Raw genomic sequence first — 14275 nt, forward strand, 5'->3', positions numbered from 1 at the left:
ATAGCTTCGTCTTAAATACAAAAACACTAAAAGTAAGTAGTTATATTTACATGTTGTTTGTCTTGAAATTGCAGTTTATTTTGTCATCTTAAGTCAAAAGAATATGAACCTTTAAAATTGAGAGAATATCTGTCTAGAAGCGCATTCGTACAAATAATAAAGAAAAGTGAGTTGACGGAAATGCTCTTTTTTCATATTAAATATTCGTCAGTTTCTGGAATCTAGAAGACGTTCTGCTGTTTGTAGCATATCTTTCTTTGGATGCAGTATTTGGCTTGATTAAATGCAGTCTTTTTAGTTGTTCTGTTTGCCAACTTTATACATTCTCGATAACCACGAAGAAAACACATATCGAGTTGTATATTATTCAGTCAATAATTCAGTTGATATGATTATATTTTTTGACTAGGTGTAAAAGGCAACTTTGATACACTTTTCTTTGCCCAAATGATATTTCTTTGTTTTTCTTTGTGATTTCTCAAACCATCAGAAGGTTAAGATTGGAAACACATAGAAATATAGTACTGCACATACGCAGGACTTTTTTTATCCAGAACAAATATCACGTTCTTGAATTTAGATTTTTATATCATTTGAAAAAAAAATCGAACACTTACACACATATATATATATATATATATACATATAAAAGCTTGTTTATCTTGAAGAATACGGACATAACTGAATAACAGTTTTTATCATCACACTTAGATCGTATTTATTGGAATCATAAAATTATAATTTCGATATCAAGGCGATCTTTACGTGTATGAAAACCTATATTTTGTATTTCATGTTATTCTTGTCGCTACTTGTTTTATTTATGATTATTATTATTCTTTGTATACTTAAAATCTTGGTCGTTATCACCAAGGACGTGATCCTGTATTTCTTTGAAGGTGAGGTTTCCTTTGGTCATCACTCGACAATGTTAACTGACTGTCATATCGTTCTCGTCTTGTTTGTCCACACAAGAGAAAGGATGTTCTTCGTTCTAATCATATTACAACCACTTTAGACTTACGTAATACTCTCTTTAAAAATCTAAATTCAAGAATATTAACTTTGTCCTGGATGAGAAGAGCTCAGTTTATTTTTACTTTTCTGTGTTTCTCATCATAAGTTTCCTAATGGTTGCTTATTTAAACTGTTATTTATTATGTGCCTCTCAAAATAAAGTTGCGTATGGCTGCTTATTTCTACTATTATTTTTTATGTGCCTCTAATGTTAAGCTTTCTAATGGCTGATTATTTGTACTATTATACTTTCTTGTGTTTCTCAAGTTAAACTTGTTAACGACTACTTATTATTTTTTGTTTGTCGAGTTAAGCATACCAATGGCCGCTTATTCATACTGTGTTTCACAAGTGTGTGTGTGTATGTCTTTTCTTATAGCAAAGTGACATCGGGCTATCTGCTGAGTCCACCGAGTGGAATCGAACCCCCGGTTTAAGCGTTGTAAATCCGTAGACTTACTGCTATACTAGCGGGAGACGTTTCTCAAGTTAAACTTACTAATGGCTGTTTATTTATACAATTATTTTTTGTCTATGTTTCTTGTGTTAAGCTTACTAATTGTCTAACAAACCTCAACTACCTCACTTCTGTATAAGCTATATTTTAAAAGCAAAATAATCAAATAAATTTTAGTTATGAAAATGTGCCGCCGGAGCGCAATATTCTATCTTTATTTTCTCTGATTGTCTGTGTTCACTACCTAGGCCAATATCTGTTTTGAATTTCTCGCGAAGCTATCAGAGTTATCTGCGCTAGCCATCTCTAATTTAGCAGTGTAAGACTAGAGAGAAGGCAGCTAGTCATCACCACTCACCGCCATCTCTTGGGTGTTCTTTTACTAACGAATAGTGGGATTGACTGTAACATTATAACGCCTCCATGGCTGAAAGGGCAAGCGTGTTTGACGTAACGAGGATTAGAACCCACGACCCTCAAATTGCGAGTTCAGGGCTCTAACTACCTGGTTATGCCGGGCCTAGGCTATTGTTTGTATCATATTAGGTTTTAGTTAAATTTCATGAAAATGGCATACTTTAGGTACTTACAAGATCCAAGAATAATAGGACAATGTTGAATGTCCATTGGATAGTGCTTAAAAGACATCTGACAAGACAAACGAAGTTTTAACCTGTAAGATAAAATAATCTATATAACTATTTTTATTACTTCTTAAATACTTGAGCATACCAGGATGTGAACAAAGTTTCAGTCAGAAAATTAAAATTATTATTATTTACTGTGGAAAGAGAATGAAGAATATTTATAAAGAAAGAAAAACGTTTTAATTACTTTCCTTATTGATATACAGTGATGACATTTTGAATTTCTTAAGATATGCATAAAATTAAATATATTTTTAATAAAACATGAAAGGATGAGTGATTATAAGCTTGTTTTAGATAGCCATTTGCATTGTCTTTATGAGTCATATCAACTGTATATTCATTAACAAACACACTTTGAAGCAGTTTTTGTTTCGAAAATACGATAACAAGTTTCTAAGTAAGTGGAAAGTAATGCATCAGTTTTAGTATGGAAAAAATTATCATTTTCAGTTTCTAATGGAGTGTGGGCAGACACATAAACACAATTTACCAGTATACTGATTGTTTAATGAAACCTTTTTTAAAAAACTTCTTAAAATACACATACGAGAGAGAGAGTTTGACGTACTATTTGTAAAATTGAAAAACAAAACAAACTATATTCACCAAGTCAGTATTTCCCAGACTTTTCTAAATGCTGGAACCCTTTTGTATACACATACACACAAAAACATCTATTGTGTTATTATATTGTAAAATTACTCTACAAGGCATATGGTCAAAAAGTATGATTCATACAAGACTATAAAGAAAGAATGACACTTCTATCAGTGGAAACTGGGTTTAAATACATGTGGTGGACAAAGCACAGATAGCCCATTGTGTAGCTTTTTGCTTCATTTCAAACAAACTATCAGTGGCTGGATAGGCTTACTTCTCATTACAGAGGATTGAATGTTACCCGTTAAAACGTTCATTGTTTACTTTAATGGAATTAAAACGCTAATTACAAGCCTTAGTAATGTTGAGCAGGTTCATACTTGTTATCTGCCATTGCTAACTTTGTTTCTCGGAATTCTTGGTTTGTTTGTTTTGAATTTGGTGCAAAGCTACAAAAGAGCTATCTATGCTAGCCGTCCATAATTAAACAGGTGAAACTAGAGGGACTTATTTATCAATAAATAATGGGATTAACGCCCCCACGGCTGAAAGGGCGAGCATGTTTAGTGCGATGAAGATTCGAACAATCAATGTTGTTTTGAGGAATTAACTTAATGTTATAAACCTCATGCTTTTAAATAAAGAACAGATACTCTTATGAATACTTTTCAATCTTCCAGGACAAATACCTTCAACTTAGTCAAGTTTAATATCGCCTAATCTCTACCGGCTTTACTATTTGAAGTTCTTGATTCATTTTAGAATGGCTTTAGGACTTAAGATATTGTTTCATACAATATATTGCATTTTGTAAAGTAACTTGGAATAAAAATTAGATATATATTTAACGGTGACGCAGTGCCCATTTATAGATTGATTGAAATGGGCGACGATTTGCTTTGATGTTGGAAAAGAGGAAGAAATTATATTATCGATTTTTATGGGCCTGCTATGGATCACTTTTCGTGCTTTATATCTTATAGTTCAAAATGTTCTGTTAAAATAAAATAAAAACTGCTTGCCTCAAACTATATAAAATACGTCCTTCGCCCGAGACCATTACCATGGCATTTGGAACTGTGACAGTGTGGAAACTGGCATCCTTTACATTGTAGAAATATAAGTCAGGTTTCCACAGTCGTCCGATAAGGTTAGCTCCATTCAGTGTTACGGTTTCATTAATATCATAATACTTGAGATTCAGTCTGTGGTCATACCATATCTGTCGCAGGTATATATCCATAGTGTAGTCCTGTTTAGGAGATGTTTAGCTCAAATTACAAGAAGGAAAACAATGGATGTCTTGTATATATTCACATTAGTCAATGTGCCTACTTAAATTCCCTTTTACTCATGGCTATTAAATTTTATGGGTCATACATATAACTTCCAGTTCTCATTAATGCAAAAAGAAGTACTAAGAGTGTACGTGTACATCTTTTCGAAGTACTATTACATATGTTTAAGCAGTGAAATCGACGATCAAAATAAATGTTAGTTAATAAAATCCCAGAAATTGATTAAACTTCGTAGAATGGACGGCAACTGCCTGTTTTGGAGACACAAGTGTAGAGGACGATGTTTCTAAAGTCTTTCGCCTTGAAGACGAAAGGCGGAAGACTTTCGAAATGTCGTCATCTACACTTGTGTCTCCACAACAGGCAGTTGCAGTCCATTTTACGAAGTATCATCATGAATACTCTGCCTAAACAATCTATCAAAGAATCCCAGAAATTATTGTTTGCTTATTTACACTGGATGATGAGTGAACAAAAACATTAGAGATAGAGATGGATGTGAAAGTAAATATTTTACAACTAAATGCACTCAGTAAACGAACAAATACAAATGCAATTTATAAAGAAAAGTACATACAGAAACAAGCATATAATGAAATGAATAAAGAAGTTACTATGCACATGGGTAAAACAAGAGTCACAGTGAGAAATGCAAAAAGAAGACAAGAGTCAGTGTCACAGACGCATGGAATAAATGTAAGCAAGTGAAATTGGTATAAGGTAAAACAAGAGCTGGTTTAACGTGCACATAGATTAACAAGAGTTAGTATAACGTACCCATAGGAAGAGCAAAGGCTAGTATAACGTACACAAAAGGTGAACGAAAGTTATTGTATTAGGTTGTCCAGAAATAAATGTCGGAATTCTCATGATGACATTTAGAAGCTGTATATTGAGTAACTTATCGTTGGTTGGTTTAATCCAACGTTTGTTGCTTATAAGGTGTTTTAATTGTCTGCTGTTTCAACTCTACTCAGAGTAAGTTTCGCAACCCCAAGGTAACATAGACAAGAAGGACTTTCGTCAGATTTTTCTCTACGACTTCAAACTTGTACGAAAAGCTACCGAAATTACCCGGAACATCAATATTCAGCCATGGATCTGTTGGTGAACGTACAATTCAGCGTTGGTTCCAAAGGTTTCGACATGGAGATAAAAGTATTTGAAGACCACGAAGGTTGTGGAAGGAAGCCATCCTTAGATGAAAACATATTAAAGGAAGCAGCTGAAACAGACCCTCACACGACAGTACGTGAGCTTGCATACAAGCTAGGCACAAGCAAATCAAGCATTGCCAACCACCTGATTGCAATTGAAAAGACGTAAAAGTTGGATAAGTGGGTTCCGCATGAGCTGACTGAAGGTCAACAAAGTCGATATTATGAGACCTGTCAAGATGACCATCCAAAATTTGAAAGAATTGGGAAACGAGGTTCTGCTTCATCCACCTTATCCCTCAGACCTTTTCTCTAGAGATTTTAATATTTTCAAGCACGTTGACAACATTTTGACCAAAAAATGCTTTCAAAACCAGGCAGCTGCAGAAGAAGCTTTCAGGGAGTTCATTGACCATATAAACTCTGATTTCTACAGCAGGGGCATAAACAGCATCGTTACAAGTTGGCAAAAGTGTGTTGAAGCAAATGGTGCTTGGTTTGGTTAAAGCGTGTTTTACAACACTGATCTATACTTTTCCAAACTTGGCAATTTATAAACGACATTTATTTCTGATAACCTAATAACATACACATAGGGTGAAGAAAAATTAGTGTAATATGTATATAGAGTGGACAAGAGCTAGTGTTATGTACGTAATGAGAACATAACACATAGGCTGACAAGGGTTAGTATAAAGTTCACATAGGGTAAGCAAGAGTTAGTTTAACGTACACATAAGGTGGACAAAAATATGTTTCAGGTAGTTGATTGAGCCTTATAAATGCAAAAGTGTAGTCAGGGAGGCATACTATCGCGTGCTCCTCTGACATAGACGTAATGACCAAGTCCATTTATTTGACAAATTCTTCATAAGCAACTTAAAGTTTTCCAACAATGACATTCTCCTCGACACCTTCTAGCATTTACGTAATTAGCACCATACCAATTCTAAGTAATTATCTGGGTGAAAAGGGGCTAAACTCGATAACGGACGAGTGATCGAATAAAGTGGACAATTAGTGCATATAAGGTTTGGAACTATATAATAAAAAAAATAAAATATCAAACAGCTGATAGTCATATCTCACTGTGAAAAGTAAATGTATAACCAAAAAGAAATACAAAGGACGAAGAAGGCATTATTTTGTTTGTTTATAGGAGTGAGAGAAGTATTTTTAAGTAGATTGTATGAAGAAAAATAAAAATGATGCATATATGTATTATATTTTGAAATTTCGAAAGAACAGTTAACAGTTATTAAGAGAGCTTGGTTTAAGCTAGGTAAATAAAACGCATAAAAATATATATAATAAGTCCAATAAATCAAACTACATGGATTTGGATACATTTACAAACAAGTATTAAAACAGATTTTTAAGCAGGTATGTGGATAATAAGAGAGTAACAGATAATGAGACACAAGTAGAGTTGCATAAAGTAAACAATGTTGTCTTACTAAGCAATCAGAAGTGAGGATAACTATCATATCATAACTAGGAAAAAATAGTAAAAAGAAATTTGTTTAATGATAAAAGTTAAATGAATAAACTACTGATCCATGACAGAGTAAGAGGAGTTGGAAATATAAGAAAAGAGCAAAAACAACAACAAACACAAAAACTGAGGAAGCAAGAATGTGACAGATTTAAAATTGGTAAATAGAAAGAAAGTGAGAAAAGCAACTTTATGAAGGACAATAATTTGTGAAAACATACAAATTTTCAAACACAAGAAGGTAATGATGTGTGTGAGAGAGCTTCACACACAGGCAAACACAAAATTAGCAAAATATAGATTCACAACATTTACATCCAACACTATTTCGTAGTTAATAAAACAGACTAAATTGCTATGCCCTTGTAGGTACAATATAGGCAGTAAGAATATGCCCTGTTGCCTTCTAAATTAGTGCTCATATATTAACAGGAACGTAGACATAATCCACATTTCACTTATATTTGCTTTGGTTTATTCTTTTCATAAATAAGTAGTAAAAATTTAATACGAAGAAGATTATTACAGGTAGATAAACAGGAGTAAAGTACTAAATAGTTGCTCTTAAGCTTGACGGATGAAAACAAACTTTAAACACAGTGTTTAAAATATATTTTTCATAGTTTCTTTTAAGATAACATTTGTTTTTTCAGTTTGTTCTCTTTAACATATTTTTTCTTCACGAGTATCTATCTATAATCCCTTTGTTTATTATATCTAATTTACGTTTATTATATATGTTTCAAAATTGTTGAGTCGTTTTACTTCTTAGTTACATCTTTCAAACCAATATGTTTTATAATATACTGTAATAAACAGTACAACATAATATTCACATTTTTATAATTATTACTGACAATAGCAATAATTGAATTATAATCAATACAAGAGATTTTATCTTGCCTATATCCATAAAAGTAAATAACCAATACATTTAATTATTTTTATTTATACAAATGAAATGTAAATGCAGTAATCTACTTTAATAATTATTAATTTCATTACCTCATATAAATTCTACATATTTTCACTATTATATGAAACTTCTCTCACTACTACTGGCTCAAACTTAATTATATTGTTTTAAACTCTAGAATTCAGTGGTAAAGTATTAAATATCTTTAATGTTAAATAACAAGAATGTTTTGGAATTATCTCCCTTTTAACCCTTACAGTTATACATTTTTGACCCTGAACTCAACTGGAATAATAACTTTTTTATATCTATACATAATAACATTCATTCTTTAAAAGTGATGATATCTATATATTAATACATACCTCAAAGAAAAAATGCAGTAAATATGTAGTGTGGATATATATCTATGTACACATATATATATACACACACGTATAATATATATATTCATTTTTTAAAATATTATTTTTATAACGTTCTGTGATGAAACCTTTGGTTTTATGTATTTGGAACTTTTTTCCAAATCAGAATTACATATTTAATAACGATTGCATGCATGAGAAACAAAGATTCTTAACATCTTAAAATTTTACAACATTTAAAATAATAATACTTAATCTTAATTTAATAGTCAATCCTTAACGTGCTATTTTCAAGTTTTATCAGTTCTTTTGCAAATATTAAACATTTTATGAAATATATTCTTTCAGTTTATATACTTTGCTGTGAAATGTGTTTGTACATATATTATTATGAATATATAATAGAAGAAAATTATATAAATTTCATTCTTTAACTTAAAAACATATATCATATATATCATATAATAGATGATTTATTTCCAAGAAACCAGTTTACTACTTATTTGTAAGTCTGTTTTACTTTGGGATTATAATTTTCCTATATTAACAAAGAGAAAAAATAATGTTCCATTATCAGCAAAGCTAGTAATATTACAATATAAATTTAGACTACAGAAATATATATGTACATAGTTTTCGCATTTTGACGTTTTAATTTTACTCTGATAACTTTCAACAATAAATTTATAATATCACTTAAAGGGATATTTTTATGCTTTTATATATTATATATTTAGCTTTTATCAAATCATTAATTCATCAGTGTTTTATATATTTACTGGAATTAGTTTTTATTTTTTTAATGAGCATTTCTGTAAAGGCTTGATACATATTATTAATATTTTATAAACGTACATTTATTCCCGGTTTTGATGTTTCATGAATTTTGTTGTAAAATTTCATAATAAATTTTTCATAAACTATTCTCCTATAACATTTTCTGTGTTTTCTTTAATATTCAAGTTTTATGCTGTAGGATAATTATCAATTATTATATTTTTGCTAATTAGTACATGATTTAGCATGAAACCGAATAGTCTACCTCACGAGTTGATTCACATACGTGATTTAAACAAAATATAGACATTAAATCTATATACTCATCTAAATAATTTGTTTCATATATCAAAACAATACTATATTATCGGCATAAGATGCATTTTAAGTTCTATTATCTGTTTAAACAATTTCTGGTTCAGTTAAAAACGTATATTGTAGAACAATGTATCATTATAAACACATTTAATAATTCTGCTGTTAATATTTCAAAATGTTTAATTTTTCAACATTTGTAGGAGTGTTAAATATGTTATTTTGCATAGAGTTATAAATGTTTATACCGTTCTAATACCTGTTTACTTCTTACTTCTTTAATTTTAATCGTATCTCAAACAGAATTATTGCATCTACCTAATATTTTAAATTATACATTATTGATCCAATCTGCTCATAAATTTTCCTGATACGTGTTATATTTTGTGAAACGCCTGTATTTATTTATTCTGCCACAATATGTTAAAAAAATTTCCATTTTTGTTTTGTTTAAGTACGTTGAGATATTTTGCCTCAGTTTGACAAATACGTTAACATTCATTACACATTTAACTCTCTCCTTTTATTTATACCCTATTCTTCAGTTTTTCTCCATATTTTAAACCTTTTTCACTTTCTCGTTGTTCCTTTTTACTCAGACAATTTTGAGATATGCTTTGTAAAATAACTATTTTAATGAGGACGTTAAAAGTTTATTTAAGTCTATTTTATCTTCTTTAAATTTGGAATATATGTTAGTACTTCTTATACAATACTTTTCATTTTTATTTGCTTCCAATCCGATATCAGTTAGCACTTTAAACTTAGATTTTACTATAACAGGTTTCATTCTCTTGCAGTTTTCATTCACAGTCCGTACGTAACCTTCACTAACCATTATATGAACTGTATTAGCAATTTATATTAATATTTTACGTATGCTTTCTCGTCATTGCTCTGGTAATCCAGTTATTCAGAAATTTTGATTCCTTAAATACTGACTTAATTCACAAACCTCCTGCTTTTGTTTTAATCACTTTCCAAATTCTAAATTTTTATGTTTCAATTGTGTTTTTCTTTCTTTTAACTTATTTCGTGAGTAACTTCATGTGCATTATTTTCAAACTCATCAGTCTTAATCAGTGTACATTCAGCATTTCTTAAATATTTATACATGACACTCTTTAACTCCGTTATTACGTGTTTTATACCTTCTATAAGAAGTTTGCCTATCTTAGGGAATGCTCAGCGAATCGCCTTCACTTTTGTTTTACTACAAGTCTGTTCCTATCTCATAATAATTTTTTCGCTCTGTTGTTCTGTTTCTATTGTCCTGGCTTAGCTTACTTTGTTGTATATATATTTTTACAGTTACGTTTTCCTAACTATGTCATAAGCTTCAAATCTAAATAATTAACCTAAATGAATACTTACCATATCAGCAGCACTTACTGAACCCAGACTATTCACGTACATGTTAACACTGATATTGATGGGTTTTCCTAAAATAAAATAACATAGCATCTATAAATACACTCTATTTATGCCAATAGTATATCGAAGAATATTTGCTATTAAATAATTAAACATGTTCTTAGCTACACATTTCAATGTGATAACTAGATAAACCGGTATTTAACGTTGAGATGGTTCTAAATCTAAAAGTATGCCTTCAAACAGTATTAACATTATTCCATAAAATTCAATAATTTAAACGTTTTGGAAAACAACTATCTCTAAAACTAAACAGCAATCTTATTAAAAATATTTTAGTAGATCATCAATCAATGTCAACATAAAAATGTTATGTGTTTGTATGTACTGTCTTTTTTAAAACAAATGAGCTATAGTTATTTTAACATCTGGAATCAATATTTTCAGTATATTTACCTTTACCTTTTATTGGAGTTTTAATATTTATCTCTTAACAGGCATGGTCTAGAGGTTAGAATGTTTGACTTCTAATCTCCACATTGCTAGTAAAAATTCCGTCAATGAATATGATCGACATTTCAGTCATCGGGGCGTTACACTGTGACGAAGATTCTCACTTTTGGTTAATAAAGTGCAGTCCAAGAGTTGGTGGTGGGTGATGTTAACTAACTACCTTCCTTTTAATCTATCTCTTCTAAATTAGGACCAGAAAATGCGGACAGTCTTCGAGTGACTTCGCGCGAAATCCATTAAACAATCATATACTTCTAATTCTGCTTTAATTTGACTTTTTTCATGTATAATAACTGTTAATATAACTGTATACAGCAACACACAAATAACTTCAAGGATTTTAAAGAAAAGTTACCAACAAATGAGGAAACTGTTCATTTTCAAACAGAATGCCATCTCATAGACGTGTTAATGCTATTAATAAATAGCAATGACCACAGACTTTCTTTGTTCTGTAAGATGTTAAGTAGTTTTAAAGGTGTTGTACTAAACCAACATCTTCGATAGATGTTAACTAGTCTTATGTTGACATATTTTAGTTATAAAGTTCGATGAAACTAGAAGTCAGGATAAATTATTGGGTTATACAATATAAAAGCATATTCAGTGGATAGAAGCCAACTCGTGCATTATGAGGTAAAAACATTAAAACATGTAAAATTAGATATAAGACCATTCCAGATTCGGCCTCTGATGGCTGTGGCGCTCATTTTTCAAAAAGGCCAACATTCACAAAGTGATGCTCTATATGTCAGAAACTAAGAGGCCAAGTGTCTTTATTTTGTTGTTTACATACAAGTTTTTGGGGAGTCATAAAGATGAAAAAACATATAAACATTTAAAAATTCTATATGTCGGAAACTAAGAGGCCCAGAGCCTTTATTTTGATGTTTACACATAAGTCTTTTGGTGGGCCATAAAGTTAAAAAAGCATTGGTAAGTATACCAAACCGTTCTTGGTCTCTTTATCTCCTAAATTATGGCCATTTAAAAATGGCCACTAAGTCTATAATAGACTGAATCTGTAATAACTCAATATCTAAATTTTCATGTTTTGGTTTGATGTACAATTGTGCTTAGTTTCGTGCTTTTACCAGAAAATGTGCCATTCGTCTTTTATTTTGCATTTATCTTTTCGATTAAGTCATTATGGTATATACAGAATTAGCTATGTGTTAGTTATAATATTCCATATTAACAGTTTTAAAATATAAAAAAATCATCTGGTATCTTAATAAATGAGTCAACCAACAGAGTTAACCGAATTATTTAATGGAGTGTTCATATTTAGAGTAGTAAAATTAAATGTGTGGACCGAAGTACCATTTTCAAAATTTTAGGTAATTTTTTCATTTTCATTTAATATTCTGAAGTCATGAGAATTACTATTGTTGTCTTTAATCTCGTTTATTCATAAGTTTAACAACATTGTTAAACGATAATACATTGTGACGTAATTGGATTCTTATGTAGTTCAAAATTGCATGTAAAGACACTGTGACTGTTTGTTTGTTTTTGAATTTCTCGCAAACCTACACTAGGGTTATCTGCATTAGCCGTCCCTAATTTAGAAGTGTATGAATAGAGAGAAAGCAGCTAATCATCACCACCCACTGTCAACTCTTGGGCTACTCTTTACCAAAGAAACGCGAAATTAGCTGTCACGTTATAACACCCCTACAGATGAAAGAGCGAGCACATTCGGTAACATGATTCGAATCCACGATTTGTAGGTTGCGCCCTAACCCCTTATTTGGTAACAGTTGTTTGGTTATTAATCTTATTGTCATTCTCATTATTTCAGCTTGTACGACCTTACCCATTCCGTAAGTGGGCCAGGCACGTTTGTCATATCCCCTTAAGACCTTATCTAGAAACGACAATCGATGAGTATCGGGAGAATGTCCATGAGCGTCAAGGTTCTCGTTCTTGTGTTTATGATCTGTCATCGGTATTCGTCTAGTAGGAAAGTTGGAACTTGGGTCATTATGGACTTTTGCTTTGTTGTGTTTTAACAATTCTGTAGCTGGAGCAGAGGATGAATTTTTGTATTGGTTACTGAAGTGTTCTGTGCCTGATGTTAAAACTGTCGACACTCTCTTGGAAGAATCTTGGTTTCCATGGTTGTGATCTTCTGTAGTCGGCGTTAAGGTTGGTATCTCCTGCATGATAAAAGGAATTTGGGTTTGATGATTATGATTCTCCATTGCTGGTGTAAACATATTGGATACTCCCATGAAAGAAGAATCTTGCCCTTGGTCACCGTGAGCCTCTGTAACAGGTGATACAACTTTTGATACCCGTTTGGAAGAAAAACTTTGGTCATTTGGTTCATGATATTTCTCTCTAGATGAATTTGGTAACTGTGTGTGGGAAAATACTCCATTAAAATCGTCCTGGCCCTCTATTGGTGATGTTGAAACACTGTGAAAAAGAAACAAAAAAGATACAAAGTAAAAATCACTTCGCCAACTATTATAATATAATAATTCACTTTTCATAAAACTTTGTCAAATTAAATTTAATTACTTAAAACTAATCCCAATCCCAGTGCTCAATTGTTTGTTTGTTTTGGATTTTGCGCAAAGCTACACGAGAGATATCTGTGCTAGCCGTCCCTAATATAGCGGTGAAATACTAGAGGGAAAGCAGCTAATCATCACCACCTAGCTCCAACTCTTTGGCTACTAGTGGGATTGACAGCACATTATAACGCCCCCACTGCTTCTTAAACATATGACCATGCCAGACCTACGCGCAACTGTTATCGTAATAGTTTGTTTTTATTGAACTGCCCGGAACTAGGATTATATGGAAATTAAAAAATGGTTTAAAGTGTACTAAATCAGTTGATTATTATATGCTGAATTTTAAAATTTAATGCTTGAATTTCTGGCTTTTACTTCCTAACTCAGCCACCTTAGACCAGCATTGTGCTTGCCCTCATGAATTCATCACACATACGTATACAAAAACACTGGAATATTACATTTATTTCCTCATTTATTTATTTCTTCTACCGATTTTGTGACTCAAAAATGAGGTTATTGAGAAACTACAACGAAAACATACAAACACTGCTTTTCAACTAAACATTAATAATCAAAACTAAATACACATAATTTTCGAATATACAAACATATAATACACTCCATGTATAAATTAAGTAAATTTTGAATGCTCAAAAATAAATAAAATTTGTCAATATACTTTTCTTTTGAAATTAAAATCCTATTATTATTATTACACATTCTCTTATTATTAAACATATTTTACCACACCCAAGGTCTCATAGGTTAATTTACTCTAATCCTGCCTAAAAGAATTTCAAATTGAGGATA

At 31.1% G+C, this 14275-nt stretch overlaps 1 protein-coding gene across 3 annotated transcripts in view; it reads right to left on the minus strand.

Annotated features, from left to right (window-relative positions):
- Positions 1-14275, minus strand: part of LOC143249149 (glycine receptor subunit alpha-2-like) — a 33439-nt gene that overhangs the window by 13714 nt on the left and 5450 nt on the right. For all 3 annotated transcript variants that reach the window (XM_076498558.1, XM_076498557.1, XM_076498559.1), the window contains exons 2-5: positions 12754-13358; positions 10422-10489; positions 3747-3976; positions 2065-2147 (exon numbers count right to left, since the gene is read on the minus strand). In XM_076498558.1, coding sequence (XP_076354673.1) covers positions 2065-2147; positions 3747-3976; positions 10422-10489; positions 12754-13358 — 986 coding nt within the window. The remainder of the gene's footprint in view (positions 1-2064; positions 2148-3746; positions 3977-10421; positions 10490-12753; positions 13359-14275) is intronic.

The sequence above is a fragment of the Tachypleus tridentatus genome, chromosome 4, assembly GCF_004210375.1.
Source record: "Tachypleus tridentatus isolate NWPU-2018 chromosome 4, ASM421037v1, whole genome shotgun sequence".
Taxonomy (NCBI): domain Eukaryota; kingdom Metazoa; phylum Arthropoda; class Merostomata; order Xiphosura; family Limulidae; genus Tachypleus; species Tachypleus tridentatus.